At 30.1% G+C, this 26,614-nt stretch overlaps 1 protein-coding gene across 1 annotated transcript in view; it reads right to left on the minus strand.

Moving 5' to 3' along the window:
• Window positions 1-3,200: 3,200 nt before the first annotated feature.
• The window catches only part of LOC147806300 (inactive pancreatic lipase-related protein 1-like), a 52,676-nt gene continuing 29,262 nt past the window's right edge, over window positions 3,201-26,614 (minus strand). Inside the window, exons 4-8 of the mRNA XM_087169132.1 lie at window positions 25,707-25,815; window positions 13,250-13,360; window positions 8,944-9,066; window positions 6,829-7,110; window positions 3,201-4,695 (exon numbers count right to left, since the gene is read on the minus strand). Coding sequence (XP_087025258.1) covers window positions 4,658-4,695; window positions 6,829-7,110; window positions 8,944-9,066; window positions 13,250-13,360; window positions 25,707-25,815 — 663 coding nt within the window. The 3' untranslated portion in view covers window positions 3,201-4,657. The remainder of the gene's footprint in view (window positions 4,696-6,828; window positions 7,111-8,943; window positions 9,067-13,249; window positions 13,361-25,706; window positions 25,816-26,614) is intronic.

The following is a 26,614-nucleotide window of genomic DNA, read 5'->3' on the forward strand; positions in this document are numbered from 1 at the left end:
AAAAAGAAGAACTGAAAACTTATTAAATATAATAGTACTGAGATCGCGACTAATAAAATCACTGGATTATAAATTCAGCCGCTTTTAAAATCAAAATTGCACGAACAAAATCATTAAAATATCAAAATATGCTTTATTAAAATCACTGTGGCTGTTTTTTTTTAAAATTAAACAGTTGTTTAAAATAATTAAAAACTCTGGTTTCTCTTTCTGTTTTCTCAAGTTTTTAATGACTTTTTTTAATATTTTCTCAAGTCCCTTGCGAATAATAAAATAAATAAGTAATTAAGAAAGTTGCAGGTGTAGATAATTTACGGAAATTGAAGGGAAACAGTTAAAAATTTCTGAAACAGGGAACTTACCGAAATGCAATGAAAACTGTTTATGAATTGAAAATAATATAATTAATTAATTAATAAAGTTACTTGATTAATTCATTAAATGTCTATCATATCACTCAAAGTCAGTGATGCCTGAAAAGCTCTTGATATTTTAAAATGAAAATTAGAGTAACGAAAAGGAAATATCAAAAATTACAGAAGTTTTTATTAAGTTTCGAACTATGTTGAATATTTAATTTAAAATATTGCTTACTGAAAAAATATACAAATATTTTGAAACCCTCTCGCAAGTTAATAAACAAATGTAGTTAATTTTTCATTAAAATGTAGTTCCTGTATAAATAAAATATGTATGTAGTTATCAATGTAGCTTTTAGAGTATTTGTAAAATTTAACATTGAGCTTTTTTATCCTGAGTTTAAATCTTCTAATTTATTAAATCAGCAGCATTCTAAAATTAAATTATCTCAGAATGAACGTAATTTTAAAAGGTGGTGGACACTGAAATTCAGGTTTATGCTCATTTTGTTTCTTGATCCTACTTCATGATCCTATAATAGTACTTCATGATCCTATGAAAGGTTTTGAACTTTATTTTAAAAATTGAATATTTTTTACATAAATTATAAATATCCATTTCAATATGAAACCAGTTTGAAATAAATCCAATGCGCACAAAATTTTAAAAAATTCGAAAAATGTTAGTTCTAGATTTTTTTTTCTCCATTCTACGATGATTGGAATAAAAAAGACTTTCACAAAACGATTTCTGTAAACATTTCCAAACAATCTAAATGTTATTAGAAGATATGTCTGTAAGATATTTTCTATGTAATATGTATGTTCTATGAAAATATGTATGTAAGAAAATATTAATGCAAAAAAAAATTATAAAAAGCTTGCAAACTATCCTCCTTATATGTATCGCTTTTTGAAGTAAATAGATTTTCTTCCCTAAAAAAAGTTCTATAAATATTTATAAGCATATATGGGTTTTTTCGGAAAGCGTGACAGTCAGATTTTAATTTGAAACAAATTTCAATAGAATGACGTGATGCTAAAAATTATAAAGCATTTTCAAAGAGTTTCCCCATATTTTATCAATATATGTTTTGCTTTTGGTGCAGTTGAGACTAAATAAGATTTTTTTCCGAAATCTTCTAGAAATATTTCCAGCCGTATATGAGAGTTTTCATAAAATATGACGTCCATGTTTAATATGAAACAAGTTTCAAATTAATTCCTCGAAGTAAAGAATTATTAAAAATTCGTAAATTCACCATCTTAACATTAGCCGTATATATTTATAAACTGATTTTAACGTGAATTGGTCTAAATAAGACTGTTTCAAATCGCTTCGATAAATATTTCTAAAGATATATGGGTATTTTCGACAAATATTATCCTAGCTTTAAATTAATCTCTCCATCTAAAAAATTATAAAAAAATTTGCAAATTTTTTATTTAAGGTTATTTTTATTTTATAACCGTCGTTGAACAGCTGACCCAATTTTGGGGCTTACGTCTACTAGTATTCAATGCCGTAGCCTTGTAATTTTGAACCCTATCCAGAAGACAAGCGAACTCCTGGACTAAGTATTGGGAGAAATTTACCTTCCTTGGAGGATTTTTTGATAGAATTAACCCGCATTTGCGTTACATGGAGTGGAAAACCACGAAAACCTCTTATGGTTAGCCTGATAGCAAGTGAACTCTAACCCATGATCAGTCAGTCTACCACTGAGGATATTTTACGTCAGCACTGTGATCGGTGCGAGTCGGGAACGGAATTCGTATCGACCAGCCATCGCAGGGATTCGAACCCGGTTCACCTCATTGGAAGGCGAAAGCTTTATCCCCTGAGCAACAACGGCTCCCACCCTAAGGTTAGCTCTATAAGACTAACTGAGACATTTTTTTAAAAAAATTATAAATATTCTTAAACATCTATGGTGGTTTTCGGAAAATATGTCCCTGATATTTTAACCACTTTGACCAGTTTGAAATGAATCCCATGATGCAAAAAATTATAAAAAAATTTCAAACTGATCCCTCCTAATATTAGTTATTATATGTATTGCTATTGTGTTGGTTGTATTAATAGATCTTTTCAGAAATTTTTTTTATAAATGTTTCTAAACATAGAGTCAAATTTTAATATAAAATAAGTTTCAAATAAATCCCACAATGCAAAAAAAAAAAAAAAAATGCAGTGTCTATCCCATTATATATATATGTACTGCTTTTTGTGTAGATTGGTCTTAATAGGCATTTTTCAAAAATTTTATATCTTTCTAAATATATAAGGGTATTTACGACAAATATGACACCCATATTTCAATATTAAACCAGTTTCTTTGATCTAAGAAATTATTAAAAAAAAATCGCAAAATGTCTATCCTAATGTCAGCTTTATATATGAACTGTTTTTTTTTCTTGAATTGGACTAAATAAAAATTTTTTTAAAAATTCGATAAATATTTTTAAATATGAATTGAGTGTTTTTGACATATATGGCGCAAATATTTAAATATGAAACCAGTTTCAAATAAATCTCTCGATCTAAAAAATTATGATAAGTTCGCAAATATTTTTAAATTTTATAATTAAATGTTTTCAAAATAATTAAATGTTTATTTATAATTAAATAATTAGCATTTAAAATTGCTAGCAATAGAACTTTATGATATCGGAGTCCCGCTATAAAAAAATGGGATTATTTTGGGTTCGATAGACGGAAAAAATTGAAACAGCTGGTCTAAGAAGCATTAAATTTTCATATATATGAGGAATGAGTCAATTTATTGAATCCATTCAGGTTGCTTAATCGGCCCTATTTATAAAATAAGGAAAAAAACATTATTTTGAAATTTTATTTAAAAGTACACAGCAGTAATAATACAGAGAAACTATTACCATGTATTCACAACGCATATAAGTTATTCTTAATATGCACAATGTAGTGTGTCACATATTAACAAGAGTGTGAGCTTATTCATATATACCTAGTGCAGTTGTGACATATATTTACAATAGAAATAAGTTATTCTTATATACACCGTCCAGTTCATCATATATTCACAATACAATGATGTTATTCATATTATACAGAATGAATTATATACAGATTTCATATTATATCATATTATACGGAATACTACATAATCATAATAGGTTGAAGTTATTAATCTGTACACATTGCATTGTATCATATATTCACAAAACAAAGAAGCTGTTCAAATCTGGACATTGAAGTATATCGATATTCATCGATATGTATAGTGAATTTATTCATATATATAATTTAAAAGTGTAAAAGGACCCCGTACAAATCTTATGGAAATGAATTCTTTGTCAAATAGGCAGAAAATTTAATATGTTGTTCTTCAAAATATTCTGAGAAAAAATTCTCATTTACGCAACGTTCAATAATGGATAGTTTCCAAGATACGGAAGCCTCAAACATAGAGATAGAGGCAGCGGTCAATGTGGTGAAAGGTGCTTCAAGCACGCAGCGTTGACTTTATGTGAATGCGATGTAATGTTAGCTACTTATTTAGCGTAAGACGTACTGACGTGCTACTTGAATTTCATTGACTAATCTAACTTTCAATGCATATTTATAAGTTAATTATTAACTTCTTTTTTTTCAATTTCCTTGGTACAATTAATTTAATAAGATTTGTGCAGTTTCCTTTCCAACACTTAAGCCAATATGCAATATTCTATATTACAAGTGAAAATATTACATTTTGAAGTACAAATATTTTAAATATACAATGTTGTAAACTATTGTTCTAGAGACAAACAAATACTTAGTCAAAACACATTTTACAAGGATTCTTTTTTAATGCTTCTTGTTGTAATGTATGTTGTAATTCCTATACAAGTAATAGTAGCTACAAGCTACTTTTTTCTTTGAAGGTACTTGTTAATAACAACTATTATTTGCTAAACAAGCAATAGTAGCTAAATACTACAAGCTACTTCTTTTTTTGAAGTTACTTGGTACTGACTACTAGCAATTGCCATACAAGTAATAGTAACTATTTATAACAAGCTACTAAAACGGTAAAATTTCATGGTATATAAGTGTCTTTTCCTTTGTAAAAAGGAATATGGCATAACTCGATAAAAAAAGATACTCAATGTTTCATGTCATTCTGAAAGTCTTGTTGCAATAAATATTAATTTCCTTCATGTAGCAAATATGAAAAACTGGAAGAGCCTTGCTGCCAAATCACAAAGACAACTTGGGATAGTCTTGGCCTGTAGCAGGCTGTAGTGCTTTAAAAGAAGAAATATGCATTTCGTCTCTAAGAAGTTGAGACATTTCTAAAATCATTACTGTAATCTAAAATGAAACAATTTATAAATTGATAAATATGAAATATTTGGAAGTTTAAAATAAAATATTTCGAAAACATTTATACAAAAGGAAAAGAATGCTTGTTAATGAAAGGTATATAATGTACAGTGTGGAAAAAAAGCAACATTCTGAATAACAATTGATCTAATAATCGTAATGTCTCACACTAAATCTCATTGGTTCGTGAACCCAAGCTTAAATATTCTAATTAATAACTACTTTGTGCCAGATTTCGTAACTTGAAAATATTGTCTGCACTAATTAATTAACATATTATTTACCACGAAGCCATTAAATCTGAGTCTTTAATAGCATAAAAATTCAGTCATTAAATCACAGGTTATTCAGAATATTCCTTTTGAATATTCAGAATATTACTCACTGTACAAAAATTTGCAAAAAGAAGTAAAAAAATACTGAGTCGTATTAATTTTTAAGTAAATTTCCATTTTAACTTTCTCGGGAAAATTTTTCATTTTTTTTGCTTTATTTTATTTTTTAAGAACTTGTGTAACTTATATCAAATACTTAATTTTACTCTTACTAAGCTTTGCAAATGAAAGAAAATAAAATTATTCGAATTAATTTGCAACTTGTTGTGAATACCAATGTCTTTATATTTTTATATAATGAACGTAGTTATATAATAATACTTTGATTTCACAAAAAGTACTTAAAATATGTAAAGAGAGACTAATGCTCAAAATTATTCATTTGTAAAAGCTGATAAATGTAATTAATTATCTGTAAAAATAATTAAAAAAAGATTTTAAGCAGGTCATCAATTTAACTCATAATTACAATATCTGTTAATATGAATATTTTTTTACGTAAAAATCAATAAATAGTGTTATTAGATATTAATCTTTAAATTTAATGAACATAAAAACTCGGATAAAAAAATTTCAAAAATTTAGTTCCGCAAAAAAGTGCTATAAAGTTTCATTCATTTTAAGAAATTACTTCTGATTCGATTTTCGAACAAAATTTTTGTCATTTCATAATTTTTTAAATTTATTTACTGATAAATTTCAGTAATTTCTGTAACTGATCAGGTACTTAATTTTATTGTTAAATGTCCGATTATCAAATTTTATTGTAATTAACATTAAAGTTACATTTTGATGTCGTTTGATGAACTGTAATTACAAGAATTTTTTTTTTTAGTTTAATTAAAGAGTTCTGTTCATGTATTCTCTGTAAAATTTCCTAAATTTTTCATACGCAAAAGTCAGTAAATACTGTGGGTTGAGACATTATTTCCCTAAACTTAATCAGCCAAGAAATTAAAACATGTACAAATTAAAACATGGAGACAAATTTCAGAAATTTTAGAATTATTTGTGGAAATTTCTCAGAAAGAAATTCTATTTTCTCATAAAAAAAACCTTTTTCTGCGGAATTACTCATTATAGATTTATTTAAAACTTAATTCAGTTAACAATACAGTTATATTAGAGGGTTTTTGATCCAACAGGAAGTACTAAAACACAAAAGTACAATATAACTCGTACGAATTCGCCTGATATAAATGGAATTAACTTTTTACGAAAAAGATTAAATTAAATTTGGTTAATTTTAAAATTTATTAAAACAGACAAACTACATGACCCGTGTGGTTCACAAAAACTTTCTACGTAAAAATAAAAATAAAAAATGAATAAATGAGCATTCCTACCAGGTTAAAAATTTCATTCACTTTAAAAATATATGAATAGAAAATAAAACAGCATTCAGGTCTGGCAAGTCTTGAAAATGGATGCCTGTTTTGAGAGCTTGAATTATGCAGATTACAATTTCCTATTTATACGTTCCTAAAGCAAATAAAGTTTCTAATTTGGTAAAATATTACTGATTCAGCTTCTTAAGATTACTTACTTAAAATAAACATTAATTTGTTTGTTTTTAAAACAGCTTTTTTCTTAATCCGCAAATGCATTCTATTTAGAATAGATAACTTAAAATCAGTGGAATTTGTGATAATTTTTAATATAAAGTTGTATTTGAAACATAGTTTTAATTCAGTTTCAGCGTTTAAACGAAAATCAAATTTTTACAAAAATTTATTTTTAAACGTATTCGTGCAAAAATGAGCAACAAGCAGTTTTAACTACTCACCACAATATGGATATGCTATGGTTGTGTTTAAATAGAACTTTCGAAATCCATCAATAGTGTCTGTTAATGATTCATTGTTCATCTTGATGTACTGTTCATAATTCATTCCCATGACAGCACAATTCTTGAAATGCTGATGACAGTCACATTCTCCTGATAAAAAGCTCTCATAATCAGGACAAAGAACACCAACCATTTCACATTTGTTAGGATTAATTGAGGCTTTATAATACTGCACTGCATGCATATGACTGCAGATTCTTGGAACTAAAGATATAGTTGCTGAAAGATAAAAGAAATCATGCATCAAATTTTCTCCTGATTTCACTTGTATAAAGATTTAAGATATTTCGTACGGAGGGAATTTCGACGAAAATATTATATTGAAATCTCTACAAAATGAAACCTAAGAAAAAAGATTTTTAAAAAAAATCAAATTCCATCTATTTAATCATTTAGACGTCGAACTTATTTTTCATGGAAATATTCTGCTCAAATTTCGCTTTTTTCGATTTTGATTGCAAGAATTGAATTTTTTGAATTTTGTTTCATTTGAATTATTTCACGCTAGAATACAGCTTTGGAGAATGCGGTAATATTTTAATTATTAAAATTTAATTTCCAATGATTTGCACCAGCACGGAGAAAAAATCCTTATAAAATTGCTGTACTTTATCGTAATGATATTTCTAGTAGAAAATAAATAAAATTCTGTTTAATAAAACCAAAATATACGGCATTTAAATCATTCACTTGGTAATGTTTCCCGTTCATATAATATCGGTTTATCGGTAATTCTGGTTTTTAAATTATAGTTCTTATTATCATACATTTAGGAACTGAAAAAAATATTTAACTGAATAAATGGTTTTTATGCCACGCTTTAAGGTATCATGATAAAATTAACAGAATTTACCACAATTACCAAATTTTATCACTGATTATAAAACAATATTTTATTGCTAATTTTACGAAAATCATTACTACAGCACTTCAGTAAACACTTCCAAGCTTTTTACTGTTCCCATAGAGACGGAAACACGGTAAAATTTACCATGTTCTGGTAGTTTTGATCATACTTTTTTCTCTGTGTGTTATAGAACCGTTTAAAACGATATTATAACTTTTGAATCTTAATCGATTCTGCGTTGCAGCCTCTTTTAAAACATGAGGTATAAGTTTTGCCCTTTCCATAGAAGATTAGTAACGTTTTTTTTCTTCTTCTTCATTTTTTTTTCGCACCGGCTATTCTTTTCTACACTGTGGCCGGAAAGCGTTTAGAAGGAATCTAAACGCTTTCGGTTTAGTTTACGGATGGTAGAAAGACCTTCAGTTAAATCATTTTAGCACTAGATCATGAAGCCGGACACACTCAGTTCATAACACTGTATCGGTTAACTTTCAATGATTGCGATCAGACCAACAAAAAGACAAATTTTTTGTTTTGTTTTAGCCTAATTGTTAAAAATATGTCAATTAAACATATTAGAGATTGTGCAACAAAATGTGAAGCTCATCGAAATCGTTTACTTTTGTTTCGCAACTTAGTGGAATATTTTCTTCCCTTCGGTCACTGCATATCGTTAATCATGCTGCACAAAATTTAAAAATAAATGTGTAAATAAATGATGATATCTACAAGTTTAATAGTGAAATATTTTTCTTTATTTTTAAAAATCTTTAATGTTTCTTTATTAATAAAAAAGAGAAATCATTCTCCATTCAAAACTATAAATGAGTTATCAAGCTTTTTATTTTGTTTTAAGTTGATGTTTTTTGATCAACATGTTTCATCTAGTTTACTTAAAATATATCAAAAGTTCTATTTTTCTAAATTTAGTTTTTTTTTGTCTTTTTCATAATTTTTTTTCTATGAAACTATATTAACATATAAAATTATATTACCATCTAAAACAATATCATTATATAAGATTATATTACCTAACAAAGCTATATGACTTAACTATTTAAAACTACATCACCATATGTTTTTCTAAATCAATATGTATAGTTCGCGAAAAATTATTTCAAGATTTTGTTTATAAATTCAATTTTCTTTTGCTTTTTATATAGAAAACTAAAAAAATATAAAACTGTATCCATATATAAACGTACCATATAAGAAATCGAGAGCTAAATAGGATTTTAAAATGTAGTGTCGACAACTGTGTTGATTTGTTCCTCCATTTGGATAGAAATCTGCATGTCCCAATGGATTAATATCTCCAATTACATCTCCTGAAAATAATTCGTAAAAAGTAATGAACAAAACCATAAAATCATTTTTCTGCCCTTAGTAAATACCCATACATTTTTACCCATTCTTTTTAAAAAGTCCCAAATAAGACTTTTGCTTTCCTTAGGTAAGCAAGAATTACGTCCTAGTAACTCTCCAATTGAATTCTCTTTTATTGTGCCAGACATAGTTTCTAATACCATTTGATTTTGTCTCCGAGATTACGTAGTATCGTATAAATTTGGTACAGTGAAGTCAATCAGAGCTTTTGTGCCATTAAACTGTGCATTTAAATCAAATTCATTTGTTTTATTTATGATTAGACCTAGTAACGATGTTTGATTTTACAATTGGAGCTTATTGACATAATTGTGTTTAGTTATAGTATAACAACTTCTGGTTTTGAAAATTATGATCAAATAGTGCCATTAGTCTCTAGAAAAAAGCATGAACCAAATATAATAAATGAAAGAGATTTGAAACATGAGTCCTATTTAAAATAGCACCGATTTCGGCGTTAATAAGTCTCTTTATCGTTAAGTGTGCCTATTTTTACTCTTTACTTTTTTTTTATCAAATATAATATTATTTTCTTTTTCTAAATTAAATTAATTGGTTGCCTTTTTACGATTTTCATTCTTGAAATGAGATTATAATAATAATGCTTCCGAAAAGCATGGAAATAATTAAGTATCTCTAGAAATACTCATCGAATCAAAAATCTAAATGTATACGTTCAAAATATTTTCAAAAGATGACTGAATTCATTGGTACCTCATCTCTTAGGAAAGAAAGGGAACTTAAAAATTTTAAATGGGCATCTCCTATTTTTTTTTATTGCTGATTTGGATTCTTCCGAAAAAATCACTAAAATTAATCCCCATTCCACTCCCTGTGACTGGAGCGCTCTCTGGAGATAGCGCTGAGTTTGGGTGTGAGCGTCGAATTCACTACAATTTAAAAAGCTTGTTCCAAATATCAAACACGTCTATTTTTATTTGTTCGATCTCACTAATATTTCTGGAGATATCTCCATTTTAAATAACACGTGCATTATTTCTATGTTTTGACTGCAGCTATCGGAAACAAAAGCCAGCACGTCAGTAGCTCAAATCAAACTACTTTTTTTCCTCATTCCTAATCTGCAATAAGAGTTTTTTCATTAGTATTTATTAATGCATCTTTTGAAAATATTTCACATGTGTATTGTTATGTTTTTGATTCAATGCGCATTTTTTTAGACAGTTGATTGTTTCCATTATTTTTAGACGTCTTATTTAATACTTAACAGTTTTGGTAGCAGTGAGAGGAAGTTTAGCTTCTGAAACAATGAACTTCTACTTCTAAACTCTTTAATAAAGCTGAGTTATGATTATTTTTGTTTCTGATGTGAGAAAGGCTCATTAGTTACAAGTAGTTAGCAACAATTTGATTAGTGTTTCCTTTGCAAAATGCAATTTTTTTAATGAAAGAAAACTGGATTAATATATTAATTATAACTACTTTATTAAAAAAAATTACTTAAACCATAATAATACTTAAATTTAGCTCAAATATGACCTTACATCAGGGAGAAATATTTACGAAATACCTTAAAAAGAGGGACTGGGTAAATTATCAGTAACTCAAATAAATGAAATAGATAACGAAATAAAATTTAACGTCTGAATTCAGTGGAAATTATTATGGGAACAATAAATTTTCTTCAGCGTTTATAGATGCCTTTAAGAAACGAAATAGTTCTGGGTCAAAGTAGACTACTTTATGAAACTTAATAGATCTGGGTTATAATAGATTCGTTTAAGAATTTAAATGGAATAAAATAAATCTGAAGTAAATCATAGATGCCTTTTAGAAACAAAATAGATCTGGGTCATAATAGATATCAGTAAGAAACATTTTGAATCTGTTATGATAAAAATTATGTTGGTATATTAACAGTTACAAATTTCAGACAATATTCTTGAACTTAAAAAAGACCTTGTAAGAACATAGACGAATTTTAACTTTCACATAGACTTGCAACGAACACGAGGAAATGACATGTTTCCTTCGAAAAAAAAACATTTCATATCAGTTATCATGCAAATTATATAGGTATACTATGTGTTACAAATAACAGACACATCTCCTAAAAACAGCTTAAGCATTATTATATGTTTCAAAAGATAAAGAAAAACCATTTTTTTTGTTCTGTTTCTAGAAGAAAAAAAAAGCTTTTAAGAGCAAAATTAAATTTTCACTTCGATTAGTTAAAGACATCTTTAGATAATTCGTTAGTCATCAAGCAAATTATATTGGCATACTATACTTTACAAACAAAATTGTTCTTGAATCTCCAAAGAGCAGCTGAAGCAAATTACAATATTGAAAATAATATAATCAAAATTAAAAATTTATTGTAACAGATGCAGAACATCTATAACAGAAAAAACAGTCATTTTGAATTATAACTATTTCAGGTTATCCAGCCCTTTTGTCAAATAACTTTTTCTTTTACTTTTCAGTTTCTAGATTTTTTTCCAATTAATTCAATTAGGAAATAAAATGCTTCTGAATTTACGTTTGAACTCAATACTAAATTAGTGTTGGTTAATAAACAAGTTGCTGATTCTGTGTTGATTAATAAACAAGAAGCCAGACTGATAGAAATGAAAATGTCTATAAATCACAATACATCGGGGTCGAAAGTCAACGTTGCCGCCTCAAATCTATTAACATCTGACTGCATTAAAACACCCTCTGTTTATGACCAATTAATAAAACTAGGTCAGCTTTTTTCTGGTGTTCTAACGTGAATAGGCTCCTCTGAGAACGAAGACTTCTGCAAGTGTTGTGGTTTGAATTTAACTTATAACCCTTGTTTTTGTGGATGCTTTTTATTTAACATGAACAATGCGTATAGTAATGATGAACTTGATTTAGCACATGTTGATGATTCTTGTATTAGAAATGAACTAACTGTGTTGATTAATAATTACAAACCAAACTAAATTAAAGACACTAAGTTGACAATGAAAATTATTTTATAAGATGACATCCCAGTATGTCAAAGAGCTAGACGTTTATCCTTTTCTGAAAAACAAAAAGTAAATGATAAGATATCTGAGTGGTTAAAGACAGATATAATTAGAGAGAGTTGCTCTGATTATTGCTCCCCAATAGTTCTTTGCAAAAAGTAAGATGATAGCCTAAGACCATGCATCGATTACAGAAAATTTAATTCAAAAACGAACGACCCCTTACCGATAATTGAAGATGAGTTAGATCGATTGCATGCTGGCAAAGTATGTAGCAAACTTGATTTACTACATACTCTCACACTTATTATTCACATCCACAGTTTTGGTTCTATATTTAAATCTTAAGTATGCATGAATTAGCATTTTAAATTTTCTTTAAACTGTTTTCCTTAAACAGATAAAAAACTGTTATGTCATAAAAACTGTTAAAAATGGAGATCAAACTCTTCAATTATTACAATGTTTTAACTATGTTAAAATTGTTATGATGTTTACAAAAGTGTGTTTTTTATAATTCCTTAAACTGATAATATATTTTATGCTAAGATTACAAATTTTATTCTTTTCATGTTAATTGTTCTTCTAACATAGGGAAAACATTGCAAATAGATATTTTTTTCTTCAAATTTTTAGATGGTAATAAAAGATTTTTGGGGAGGGGGGATGTGACATAAAAAGCTTCATCTAATCTTTTTATGTTATTTCTTTATTTAAATCTTCTTCTAAAATTATTATTCAAAATTAAACGCTTTCTAATACTTTATTATTCAGACCCGCTGTTTCGATTCGATATTTAAGTCTTAAGTAGGCATGAATTAACATTTCAAATTTTCCTCTAAACAGAACCGTGAGAACCATACTATTCCCTCTACCCATTTTACGTACCAATTGTAATTACTAACGTTTCCCTTTTTGCATGTAACTTAAGAGACTATCGGGATAATTTTGCAATATTTTCCCTAAATTTTTATTTAGGAGCACTTCGATTTTGTGTCACTTGGATGATCTTTCTCTTGTTAATAATGGTTAAAAAAGTTTAATTTGCTCTTTTTAAATCCTGCTCTTCTTCTTATGCTCTTGATTACCAACGGTCAACAAATGATACTAGTTTCATTGAGCAATATAAAATACACAAGTAAACAAAAGTTTGTAATTCTCTCACCAACTTCAGAACCACCATTTGTATGAATGACATCAACTAAGTTAGCATCAGATACATCTAATCGCTCAAGCTTAGATTTATTTTGAAAAGGACTCAAAGCTGGATCTAGGGCTGAAAATGAAAAGATATAACTAAATTAAACTTTATAGCGATATGAAAAAATAAGTTGAGTACTAATTGCATAAAGTACTTTCTGTTAATCTAAAAAAAATGTAAGGATTTTAATTACATAACAAAGTTTTATGTCAGAATTGAATAAAGCCTTTCAATGTTGATTAAATTAAACTTGTAAACAACTCATTTATGTAACAAATTTTACGTCACTGTTACATAAATCTTCTAGTGTTAGTTGATAAAAGATTATTTTGAATTTTTTTTCTTAAATGGGTATTGTCAGGAACTCATTCGTATAAAGAAATTTAATGTCAAAACTAAAAGAAATTCTGATCTTAGTTGATAAAAAATAATTGTAACAACATTTTGTTTTATAATTAAAAAGATTTCTTGATTTAATAGCGTGAACTATCAAATAATTCATTTATATAAATAAATTTTATTTTCTAATTAAATTAAAATTCTGATGCTGCTATAATTTATGATAATTTATGATTCGCCGGCCTGGTGGCCGAGTGGTTAGCGTTCCTGACTGCGAAGCCAATGTCTACGTGTTCGAATCCCGCTCTGGGCATGGATGTTTCTTTCTCTTCGTGTTGTCTTCTGATGTGTGAATGTATGAATGCGGCCCACCCTATGAACGGGTATTTGTGGCAGTGTGGCGTGGGTAATATTGCTAGCCTCCGTGACTTTGGTTCACAGGTGCCCACTGGGTAACGATAAATGACCAATACTTCCGGCATCTTCTAAGGCGAAGAACGAAAGTTCAGTGCCTGCCGCTATTGAAAAAAAAAAATTATGATTCAATGTCAATATTATGTCAGAATTAAGAGTAACATTTTAATGTTAATTAATAAAGTGAACTTACAAATAACTTATCAGTGTCATGCTAAGTTGAATCTAAATACATTTTACCTTTATTCTGATGGTATTAACTACAAAAAACGAGTTTTGCTTGGTTTAGTTAAGTAAAGCCACCTAAAAGGGCAACAAATAATAGTAAATAAAAAATTTAAATTATTTTATCTATATTTCCTGAAGAACTAAGTGGAAGAACGAGGAAAATATTTTCGGAGAAGCTAACAACGAAATAGTGGTATACGAACTATTGTTTTACCAATTTATGATAAAGCAGGACTAGTAATTCTTTGCTTTCTATTATTCACCACTACCTAATCTGAAATCGAAACCACGCTAACGAGAATAAGTTATATTAAGCTTAAAGTGAAAGAAAAAACAATTCTGTTACATTCTACATACCCATATTGATGCAATCACTTTACGCTATTTTCTCTGATTCATTATAATTCCTTTAAAAATGTCACTTACTTGGCTCTTCCACTCAGCTCTTCAATTGTGCTGGTATATGCCTTTCAGTTTTAAGCAAGATTTCGTAGTGTTGTTCAGTACTGATTCATTGATTCGTTACTTTTTTACAGCATGCGAAGAATGGATTTTTAGCTAGTTTATAAATAAATATCCATCAAGCTATGACAAAAACTATGATAATAGTAAACGTCACAAATCCAAAATAATTGGCCAAGAGTGATGTTGCAAAATTGCATTAAAGTTTTTTTACCTCTTTTAACCTTAGGTAGGTACTTTATTTACGTCGCAGTAGAGCTGCATAATGGGCTACTGGCGACGATTTGGGGAAACATCCCCGAGGATGATCCGAAGACATACCATCGCAATTTTGATCCTCTGCAGAGTGTATGGCTCTCCTGCTTTGGGGTATCCCGACGACCTGCGAGAGAAGTCGAGCAATTTGCTGTAGAACAGTTTAACGAGGACCGATACCGCGCACCCTCGTTCTCTACGTAGGCTGATCAAAGTGGTCACCAATTTGCTTACTGACGGTAACGAGTGAGACTTAACTTCGGTGTTCGACTAGGAACCGTGTCTTAACTATCAGTCTATCCTCTTCACAGCAATGCTGGTCTCATAACATATCGCACGCTGCTTACAAGTTGCTTTTCGTAAAGTCTTGAGACAATAAATTCCCTTCAGTAAAGTCAGATTCAATGAGGCTTCAATAGCCCAGGCACGCTTCTGCAAAAGGGTGGAGAGTTGCAAATGCTCAGGCAAAAGTCAGCCGTGAGACAAAAGTCGTTATACCCCTTAGGAGAATTTGCCATAGAGAAGCCTATGGTAATTTATGGATACCATAGAAATTTGTATGGCAAGATACCATACGCCTATGGTTACTGTTGGCGCCTCTATCGGCTTTGGCTTCGTTTATCTTTTCATTTGGCGAAAAGAAGAGCTCTTGTTGTTTTTGTTTTTGATATCGTCGGACGTCTTCAAATGGCGTCATTCATCGTTTGTTAATAAATTGTTAAATAGTTATCGTTTGTACTTAATCAATCGTAATATACAGTCCGCATATCGACCCCCTCAACATGTTCCTGTCTACCCGGAGTTCAAACCTGATATAATTTCGAAAATATTAATTTTGATCAACTTTCGTTTTCGTTTCGTCATAACTTCGTTTTGATTTCGTTTGATACATTTTGATTTGCAAAAATGACTGATACTGAGGAACAATATGAAAAGAGCTTAAAACAATTGAATCGTCGTCGTGGTAGCTCTAAAAGCAAAATAACTAGGTTGGAAAGCTTTATTTCTACAAATGGAAATGAGGCTGATTGTCTCGAACTGCAATCTCGTATCGATAGCATAGGATTAATTCTTCAAGAAATTGAAGTTTTAAAACTGGATTATTATTCAATTTTGAAGGATGAAGAATTAGAAGCTTATCAATCCCATTTTGATGAAATGGAGGAACAAATAGAATCCTGCAAGGTAAGCTTACAAAGATTTTTTCATTCAAGAAGTTCTAATATTTCTCATTTGCAAAACAATGAACAATTAAGTAATAGTAAAATAAATGTTAAATTGCCAGATATTTGCTTGCCTTGTTTTGATGGAAAAATCGAAAATTGGAATAACTTTAAGCTTCAATTTGATAGTTTGATAACTGAAAATCAGTCTTTAAATAGCATGCAGAAATTGTTTTATTTGCGTTCAGCTTTAAAAGGTGACGCTAAATATATTGAAACACCAGAAGATACTTTTGAATCCTTGATGAAAATCCTAAAAGAAAGATTTGAAAATACTCGTTTAATTGTAAACAATTATATCTCGAACATTTTGAATTTTGAAAAAATTTCTGTTGAATCTTATAAAGAATTGAGACATTTAATTGATACTTTAAATAAAAGTTTAAGAGGTTTAAAATTAATGAAATTGGAAAGTAATGATCTTGTTGAACAATTAATAATTAACATAACTGTTCAAAAATTGGATAAGGAAAGTCGCAAACAGTATGAAATGAGTTTAACTTCTACTGAACTTCCAAAATTCAATACATTTATGGAATTTATTCAAAAAAGATGTCAAACATTAGAAAATCTTCAGGGAAACTTTTTTGTGAACAAAGCTAAGAATATTCAACATCAAAACAAAGCACGCAACTTTGTTGTGAAATCGAATTGCAATAAATGCCATTTGTGTTCAAAGGACCATTTAATTTACAACTGTCCCTCTTTTTTAAAAATGTCACCAATTCTCAGATTTGATGTTGTTAAGAAAAATAATCTGTGCATTAATTGTTTAAATGCATCACATAAACTGAATTCCTGTCCATCGAAATTTACATGCAAATTCTGTCAAGCTAAGCATAATTCCTTATTGCATCGCAAGGAAAATAATTTTCGCCAAACGGAGATTAATTCGGAATCTCTAATAGAGCAAGAATCGCAGGCGCCAGTCTGTAATCCAACTTCTCAGGACATAAATAATGTTTCAAATGATAATTTAATATCTCATGTGTTCGCTACTACAAACACTTGTAAAAATAAAAACATAATTCTCGCAACGGCTCTAGCTTGGATTTGGAATCCTGTGAGTAACTGTTTCGTTCAAGGACGTTTGTTGTTGGATAGTGGAAGTATGGTAAATATTATGACTTCGGATTTCGCAAACAAAATCGAATTGAAAAAAGAAAGAATAAATATTCCAATAAGTGGGTTAGGAGGAAATGAAACAAATGTTAAATATAAATTGAATGCTCTTGTTTCTAATAAAGATTCATCGTTTTCGCTTCGCACTGAATTTTTAGTAGTCAATAAAATTACGGATTTAATTCCATCTAACACTTTGAATTTACAGAACATTGTTATTCCCAATCATTTAATATTAGCTGATCCCTCTTTCACTAAGGCTGGAAAAATTGATATGATCTTAGGTGCTGAACATTTTTTTGAAATCATTAAAGAAAATAAATATCGCACTTCAGAAAACTTAACATTTCAAGATTCTGTTTTTGGTTTATTGCTAGTGGTTCATATGAATCCAAAAATCCAAAACATTATTGTAATTTAGTTTATCGTGCAGAAAACATTGAAAATAGCATTAAGAAATTTTGGGAAATTGAAGAAATAGATAATTCCCGAATTTTGAGTGATGAAGAAGCATTTTGCGAAAGTCACTTTCAAAAGAATCATAAAAGAGCAGAAAGCGGTCGTTACATGGTCAAAATGCCTATTCGTGAGGAAGCGCTGGAAACTATTGGTGAATCTCGTTATATAGCTCAGAAACGCTTGAATCAGACCGTGAGAAGATTGAACACCAATCCTGAAATGAAGAAACTTTATTGTGAATTCATAAATGAATACGAAAATTTAAATCATATGGAAAAGGTTGTAGATGATATTTCACCTTCTTTATCATATTATATGCCACATCATGGCATTTTTCGCCCGGACAAAACTTCTACAAAACTAAGAGTCGTATTTAATGCCTCTACGCCTACATCGACAGGACAAAGCTTAAATGACATATTGCTAACCGGAGAAGTGAGAGAAAACGTTTTTGATTTGATTGTTCGATTTCGAAAACACAAGATTGCCTTAACAGCTGATATTAGGAAGATGTTTCGTCAAATATTAATCGATCCGTCTCAAAGAGATTTATTGAGAATTTTGTGGAAAACTCAAGAAGACGAAGTGCTTACAGTATTCAGAATGAAAACAATTACGTATGGAACAAAAAACGCTCCATTGCTGGCCATTAGAACATTGAAGCAGTTAGCGATGGATGAACAGTTGAATTACCCTCTTGCTTCAGAAGTTGTTCTTTCTGATTTATACATGGACGATGTAGTTACTGGATCAACAGATCTTGAATCGGCTTTAGAGTTAAAGACTCAATTAGTTAAAATGTTTGATAGTTGTGGCATGACATTGCACAAATGGAACTCGAATTCCAGGGACTTGATCAATGACAGCAACTTTAACGAAGAATTCTCTTTCGAGACTGAAGAATCTACTAAAACACTAGGTATAATTTGGCAACCGGGACAAGATACTTTCACTTTCAAAGTATGCGTGTCCCAGCAATCAACCTATACCAAACGAGATGTATTGTCAGTCATTGCTAGGTTGTATGATCCAATTGGCTTTCTTGGACCCGTCATCAGTAGAGCTAAGATAATGCTTCAAAAACTTTGGACTCAAAACCTTAATTGGGATGACAATTTGCCGGAGCACATTGCTCGAGAATGGAATCGTTTCGTCAGTAACCTGAAAGCTTTAGAGAACATTCGAATCGACAGATATGTTCTAACCTCTAAAGTTAAGAAAATTGCTCTCGTTGGATTTGCTGATGCTTCCACTTTGGCTTACGGAGCTGTGATATATCTTCATCCTGACAGTTCTAACTCTGCCTTTAAAATCCTAGCCAGTAAATCTAGAATTGCACCTCTAAAAATAATATCCGTACCTCGTTTGGAGTTATGTGCATGCCTTTTACTTGCTAAGTTAGTTCAAAAAGTTATAGCTGCTTTAAGAATGGATATCAAAGAGGTCACTTTATTTTCAGACTCTACCATCGCCTTGGCTTGGATTAACTCATCTCCGCACCAATTAAAAACATTTGTTGGAAATCGTGTATCCAAAATTCAAACACTTTCAAATAATTTTCACTGGAGACATATACCATCTGAGGAGAATCCTGCTGACTTGATTTCGCGAGGAATCGATCCTTCCGAATTGGTGTCACTGGACTTGTGGTTCTCTGGACCATCGAATTTAGACATTCAACCAACAGATCAACAATCCATTGAAATTTTGAACAGTGAACTTTGTGAGCGTGAACTTAAAAAATCATCGAATATAACTCTTACTTTGTCTTCCAACTCAGACTTTGTTAATAGTTTTCTCACTTTAAGTAATAATTTTGTAAAACTAATTCGTATTTTGAGTTACATTTATAGGTTCATTTCTAATTGTCGGAAACAGGAAAGGATGTTTGGTCCCATCACTAGAGAGGAACTTCAGCATGCAAAGCTTTCTCTAGTAAAGTTAGTACAGGTAATTGTATTTAGGAAGGAGATACATGCATTAAAAAATAAAAAAAGATTGAAGGACAGCCACGTAAGTAATTTAAATCCTTTTCTTGATTCTAATGGTTTGGTTAGAGTAGGGGGCAGAATCAACAATTCGAATTTATCTTATGATCAGAAGCACCCATTGCTAATTCCAAGAGATCATAAAATAACTACTTTAATTTTCCAGTATTTTCATTTAAAAAATTTGCATGTTGGTGCGCAAACTTTGCTTCATTGTGTTAGACAAGAGTTTTGGCCCTTAAATGGTAGGAACACTGCTCGGAAAATCGTTCACGATTGCATAACATGTTTCAAAGCTAAACCTAAGATAGAACAGCAAATTATGGCTTCTTTACCGAAAGAAAGAGTTACCATAAGCCCTCCCTTTTCAAAAACTGGAACCGATTTATGCGGTCCCTTTCTTATTAAATATAAAAATCAGCGGAAGGGAATCTTAAACAAAATCTATGTTGTAATTTTTGTATGTTTTATTACCCGTGCCATTCATTTGGAAATAGTAAGTGATTTGACAGCAGAAGCATTAATTGCCACCCTTAAAAGGTTTTTCGCGAGAAGAGGTCTGCCTTCTATTATATTTTCCGATAATGCCACAAATTATACTGGTGCTCAATCTGAATTGAGAAAATTGCATGATCTTGTTAAAAATTCAGAAAATCTTGCTTCTTATTTATCCCATGAATTCGTTGTTTGGAAATTTATTCCTCCCAGATCGCCAAATTTTGGTGGCATTTGGGAGGCGGGAGTTAAATCTTTTAAGCACCATTTGAAAAGAACTATTGGAAACTCTAAATTAACATTAGAGGAAATTTTAACGGTTATAAACCAAATTGAAGGTGTATTAAACAGTAGACCACTTTTTCCCCTTTCTTCGGACCCCAATGATTTTGAGACCCTAACTCCCAGTCATTTTTTAATTGGGCGACCCATAAACAGTATTCCAGAATTTCCTGTTGCAGACATTCCTGATAATCGACTCTCTCGATGGCAAAGGATACAAAAAATCAATCAAACTATTTGGAAAAAATGGTCAAGAGATTATCTGAATAATTTACAGCAAAGAAGTAAATGGTTATTCGAAAAAAATAATGTTAAACCAGGAACACTAGTTTTAATTAAAGAAGATAATCTACCCCTTTGTTCATGGATTATTGGTCGTATCCATGAGGTTATCCCAGGAAATGATGGAAAAATTCGAGTTGTTATTGTAAAAACTGCACAAGGTTTCTTTAAACGCAGCATATCAAATATATGCGTTTTACCTATCAATGAGTCTACTATTAATTAGTTTTACATGTTTATTTTTTTTCATTGTTGTCATAAAGAATGTGATTGTGTGCATTTAGTTTGCTTTTGAAAAATATTATGTTATTTGTTTATTTAGTCATAAATTTTTAGAACTCTTTTTTTTTTATCATTTGCATTATAAATTGTCATTTATTGTTGTGTATGTATTTGTTTGAAGTGGATATTTCAAAGCCGGGCGGTATGTTGGCGCCTCTATCGGCTTTGGCTTCGTTTATCTTTTCATTTGGCGAAAAGAAGAGCTCTTGTTGTTTTTGTTTTTGATATCGTCGGACGTCTTCAAATGGCGTCATTCATCGTTTGTTAATAAATTGTTAAATAGTTATCGTTTGTACTTAATCAATCGTAATATACAGTCCGCATATCGACCCCCTCAACAGTTACCATAGAGATTTGTATGGCACAACCCCAATAGCCTGTGGCTAGCATAGAAATTTGTATGGCAAGATACCATACGCCTATGGTTACCATAGAGATTCGTACGGCAAAACCCCAAAAACCTATGGCTACCATAGAAATTTGTATGGCATAGGCCAATGGTAACCATAAAGATTTGTATGGCAGTATACCATAGGACGAATCGGCCAAAGAAGCAACACAAAACATTAAAAATTATTCCTTTCCTCTTCCTGTTTCACACTTAAAACAATCTCTTAAAAAATCTTTATCTAGTAATTGGCAAAACCAATGGAATAATTCCGATAGAGGAAGACGTCTGTTTAACATCATCAATAATGTCAACTACTTTAATTCAATTCCAATTAAACAAGTTGTCTGGTTCCTAACAGGTCACGGCCCTTTTCCTTCTTTCTTTCATTACCTTCATATCTCGGATACAGACCTTTGTACCTGTGGTCAACCAGGTACACCAGAGCATTACTTATCAACTTGTCTTTACACAATATCATGGCATACACGACTTTCAAACATTAATAATTTACATATTTGGCAAAAAAACTTTCTTACAAATAAAACATTAAACTCCAAATTAATTAACGTAATGAATTTTCTAGCAGAAAACGACTCCTTATTAAAATTTTAATTAAACCTGACTTTTTAAGTAATCTTGAAAGTGTTTAACAGTTTCTGATTTTGTCCTTCATTATACATTTCGTCCTCGTTTACATTTTCTTTATTTGTTTTCTTTTTGCTTCTTTTTTTTCAATTATTATGTATATAACAAAATTCGCTCCATTTATTGTTCTCTTTGCTTCAATTTTTTTTTTATAAATTTAACTAATGTGATAAGCATTATTGTCATCTGTATTGCGCAATTGTGCTTTGTAATTGTGGTGCAGTTATGAATTTTGTAATGGTTTACTTATGTGCCGCGTTTCGTGCGAGCTAGACTGTCGTCCGGACGTGGTCTATACGGTTAAGGGTTTTGCAAACCTAGGTACGTGTCCACGTCTGGAAGGAAAAAAAAGTATACCATAGGCCAATGGTAACCATAAGGATTTGTATGGCAGTATATCAAAGAGAAAAGCTGATCTAGATTCCCACCAACGAAACAACAACTTCTATGGAGTCCTCAAAAACATCTTCTAAAAGAAAGAAATATCCATTTTTTCACCCCGAAGTTAATTAAATTCAACATGTAATCCCACAAAGCATTCCTGGTGAGTCTTTTCCAGCCTCCTGGTGGCCAATTTTCCCATTTTTGAGTGTTTGAAATCCGATGTTCCATTCTTTTAGGCTTAGAGTCTCAGACCGCCATATTAACGTGTCATTCACTACAAGTGGAATCTTTCGCTAACTTTGGCTACTTATTTTAATATTTTTTCGATCTTATTCTTGGTCAAAAACATTTTATTGCAAACGCCTATGCGATTATCTATCTGAATTTATTAAGGTTTTAATTTCCGGCTGTCTGGTACTTTTATTATCTGTATCTTTTCAAAATATGTCGCGATTGAGTATAGGTTTTCGCTATATTAAATTTTGCCATTTGTTAAGCTGACTTTGTACACTTTAATTAATATCTTGCTGTTTATATTTTTATCTAAAATTTTTATATTTCTTTCTCCCAACTGTTTCTGATTAAGCGACATCTTTCTTTTTATTTTATCCCCTCCCTCTGATTTTATATAAATTTTTAAAGTCACATCACTTTTCCATTATTAATGGTGTTCTATTCCCCATAGCAGTTTGTAAACAATCTTCATGATGAAAACCGTAGTTAAGTGCTTATCATCAAGCCAGATCCATCATTTCTTTAATAATTAAAAAATTTTAATTCTTTAAACTTGTTCGGGGATAATTTCATTTTATTGCTGTCATATATGAATATCAAAGTCAGTGTTTACATTCTCATAAGTTTTTGATTTTAATTCCACTTAGGTGCAATGCTTTTTTACATTATCTTACATATGTTAGGGCTATTTATATTTTTATTTTGTGTGTAAATTTTTTTTACCACTAAATTGTTTTTTATCATGTCTCTGCGTTTTACTATCTTACAACTAATATTTCTTGAGTATCCACATATATTTGTACAATGTTCTGTTACATATTTATACATAGCTTAGGGTCATCACTTAACTAGATTTGCTGGATTACTGGTTGACAATTGTTTTGCTTCAATATCATCAACTTTTTTTAAGAAATGGCCAGGGACTGTCCCAGTCCCTGGCCATATCATCTGCTGCTGTTACCAAAAATGCTTTTACAAATTTAATCTTTCCTTTACAACTTTTTCGTAATAGCGATTTCCTATACCCAATTAATTTTTATTTACTATCCCTGACCAAGTGTCAATTTGTCAATAGCAATTATTTATTTTTTCAATTTTAATCATGTCTTAAACATGTTTTCTATTTACCAATGTTTCTATATTGCGTTCTCTTTTCTAATTGTGCTTAACACAACTCAACATAAATTTTCTGAGTCTTATATCCCTCACTAGTAGGGGATCAACTAATTTAGCCTGTTTTCTATTCTTAGCTTTTCATAGTCTAATACCATCTTTTTTATGGATAAAATTTTGTTCACATGCCACCACTGGTTGCACCGTTACATACTCTTTTTCCTTTTGAGTTTTCATAGTGTTTTAGTAGAGTAGTTTCGTAGTGTTTTAGTATTTTTAGCTTAGTATCACAGATCAAAATTTAAAAAACTTTCATACTCGCTCCGACCATCGAACCATTATTTTACTTCACTTTCTTTTAGGTTCCTCTAATATCTGACGCTTATCTAGCAAATTATAATACCAATCAATCAAATTAACGTTTTTTATACTCGCTCCGACCTCCGGACCCACTTTCTATTTTCTTGTGTTTTACAGCTTTAACAAAAATTGGTTGCCTGCACAAATTTATATTTTGTTCCTAATTAATATAACTAATATTTTCCCCACTCGCTCCGACCACCGGACCCATTTCTAACGGTTAGTACTAACCGTTTAAAATTTATTTGAATAAGAACAGCATTCAGAAAGGATTCTGCAAGTAAATTAGGGGAAGTTTATCAAAGAAATTTTTTTAAAAAAAGCTTTCTGGATATATATTTAATTTACAATTATTAAGTTTTGCATTTTTAATATCCATTGCGAAAGATTCTTGTAAGTAATTATTTTTTGATGTATGGTAAAATATCAAAGAGAAATGTTGCCATAGCTGTATGGCAAAGGTGTACCATAGCCTATGGAAAAATATTTCTTCACAAGATGTAGCACATCTTAGTTTTATGGCAAAAATTTGCCATATAAAAAAATGCTATAGGATATTCCTATGGGGTTTTGCCTACGGCAAAATGTTGCCATATAAAAAAATGCCATTGGGCATGGGTGGCGAACCAATGGCACGCGTGCCATTTATGGCACGCAACACAATATTCTGGGCACACCACCGATCACAAAGTTCACTATGAAGAATATTAACAATTAAATTAAAATTCACAGAAACAAACAAAATAAAATAAACAGTTGACAAAAAAAATTAACAATTTAATGCCAAAAAAACAATAACTGTAAAAAACAAGCTAACAATAAATAACTAGTAAAAAAAATTAACAGTCCTGCTTAAAACTAACATCTTACAACCTAATATAAGTAATTTGTTTTCTAATCTGCAACAACAGAAATCACACTAATGTTACTTTAGGTCGAATTACGCGTATAACTGAGACATTGCAAAATGCTTTTTTTTTCTTAGTAAATAAAGAGTTCTGAGTTGATATTATTTAGTATTATTATTTTTCCAATAATCAAGAAGTCAAAATTACTTGACGGCGCGTCTATGACCTCATTAAAATTTTTTTGAAAAAATGGCACGTTGGTGCATAAAGGTTCGCCACCCCTGCCATAGGGTATTCCTATGGGGCTTTGCCTATGGCAAAACCCCATAGGAATATCCTATGGCATTTTTTTATGGCAAACCTATGGCAAATTTTCCTAAGGGACAAATCGTGTCTTTTGTTCGACATAAGTTCACTGTTAATTGTATTCAAAGCCTCTCTTGTTGGATTTTAATAAGACATATGCAGCTCTTTTGTTAAAAGTTGTTTAATTGGTTGGGCAGTTCTTAGTTCTTGGTAAGCTATCGCACATTTTAAATAAGCAAAAAGATTTCATGCTAGATATTTCTAATACAGTATTTTGCCTATTTTATAAATTATTATAATTAGGATCACCTGTTATTCGTCTCAATTGTTTCACGCTTTTTCCAACAAACCCAGCAATGTGTGCTCCTAGACTATGACCAACCAGGTGAAAAGCTTCTGGACCAACTCCTATTTGTTTCTGAAATTAAGTAAAAATCAATAAAATAAAATTGAGTAAATGTAAATTTACATATTTATTGCAATGGTAGTTTTTATAGGCTTGTATTTAGTTTTCACTGAGTCTAAATTTAGACTTGTTGTGTGTACAGTACTTTTAGTGTAAAAAAAACTTTGCATTAAAATAAAAAAAAATTTCGCATGCAGAAGAATATTGCAGAAAAAAAATTACGTGACATTTAAATTAATTTAGAAATAAGAGCTTTGAAAATAAACAAATTCAGCATAGATTTGATAACTACTGATTTAATGGTAATATATCAACCTCAGAATTAACTATGTTTTAAATATAGAACAGAAAGTGAATTTATTAAGTTTTAACCACAGAATATATTACTCATAATTACTTTTGGTTCTAACTATTAACTCTTTTCCTATCATAACGATAAGTCCAAGGGAAAAAAATACTCTAATTGTACAAATTCATTCAGATATCACCGTATCAATCAAATGTCAAATGTTAATTGATTCACGGGGTAATAACTTGTTTCGGTGACTTTTTGTTTTTAACTTCCAAGAATTAGTATAACATTTTAGCCATTCTTTTATTCATAAATTTTTCTATTTATATGCTTTCAATGATAATTGCTATGTTGTAAGGCGTCAAGATTAACGTTTTGTCGATTACATGGAAAAAATATTATGCACATCAAAAACTACTTTTCCGTTTGACACAAAAAAATTCTAAATACCAGATAAATAATAAACAATTCTATAAATAAGTATTCCGAAATTATCAAGTAGGAAAAAATAGATATTGA

This window comes from Parasteatoda tepidariorum, chromosome 8 (genome assembly GCF_982258835.1).
Source record: "Parasteatoda tepidariorum strain Cologne lab strain chromosome 8, Ptep-v5.0, whole genome shotgun sequence".
Lineage (NCBI taxonomy): Eukaryota > Metazoa > Arthropoda > Arachnida > Araneae > Theridiidae > Parasteatoda > Parasteatoda tepidariorum.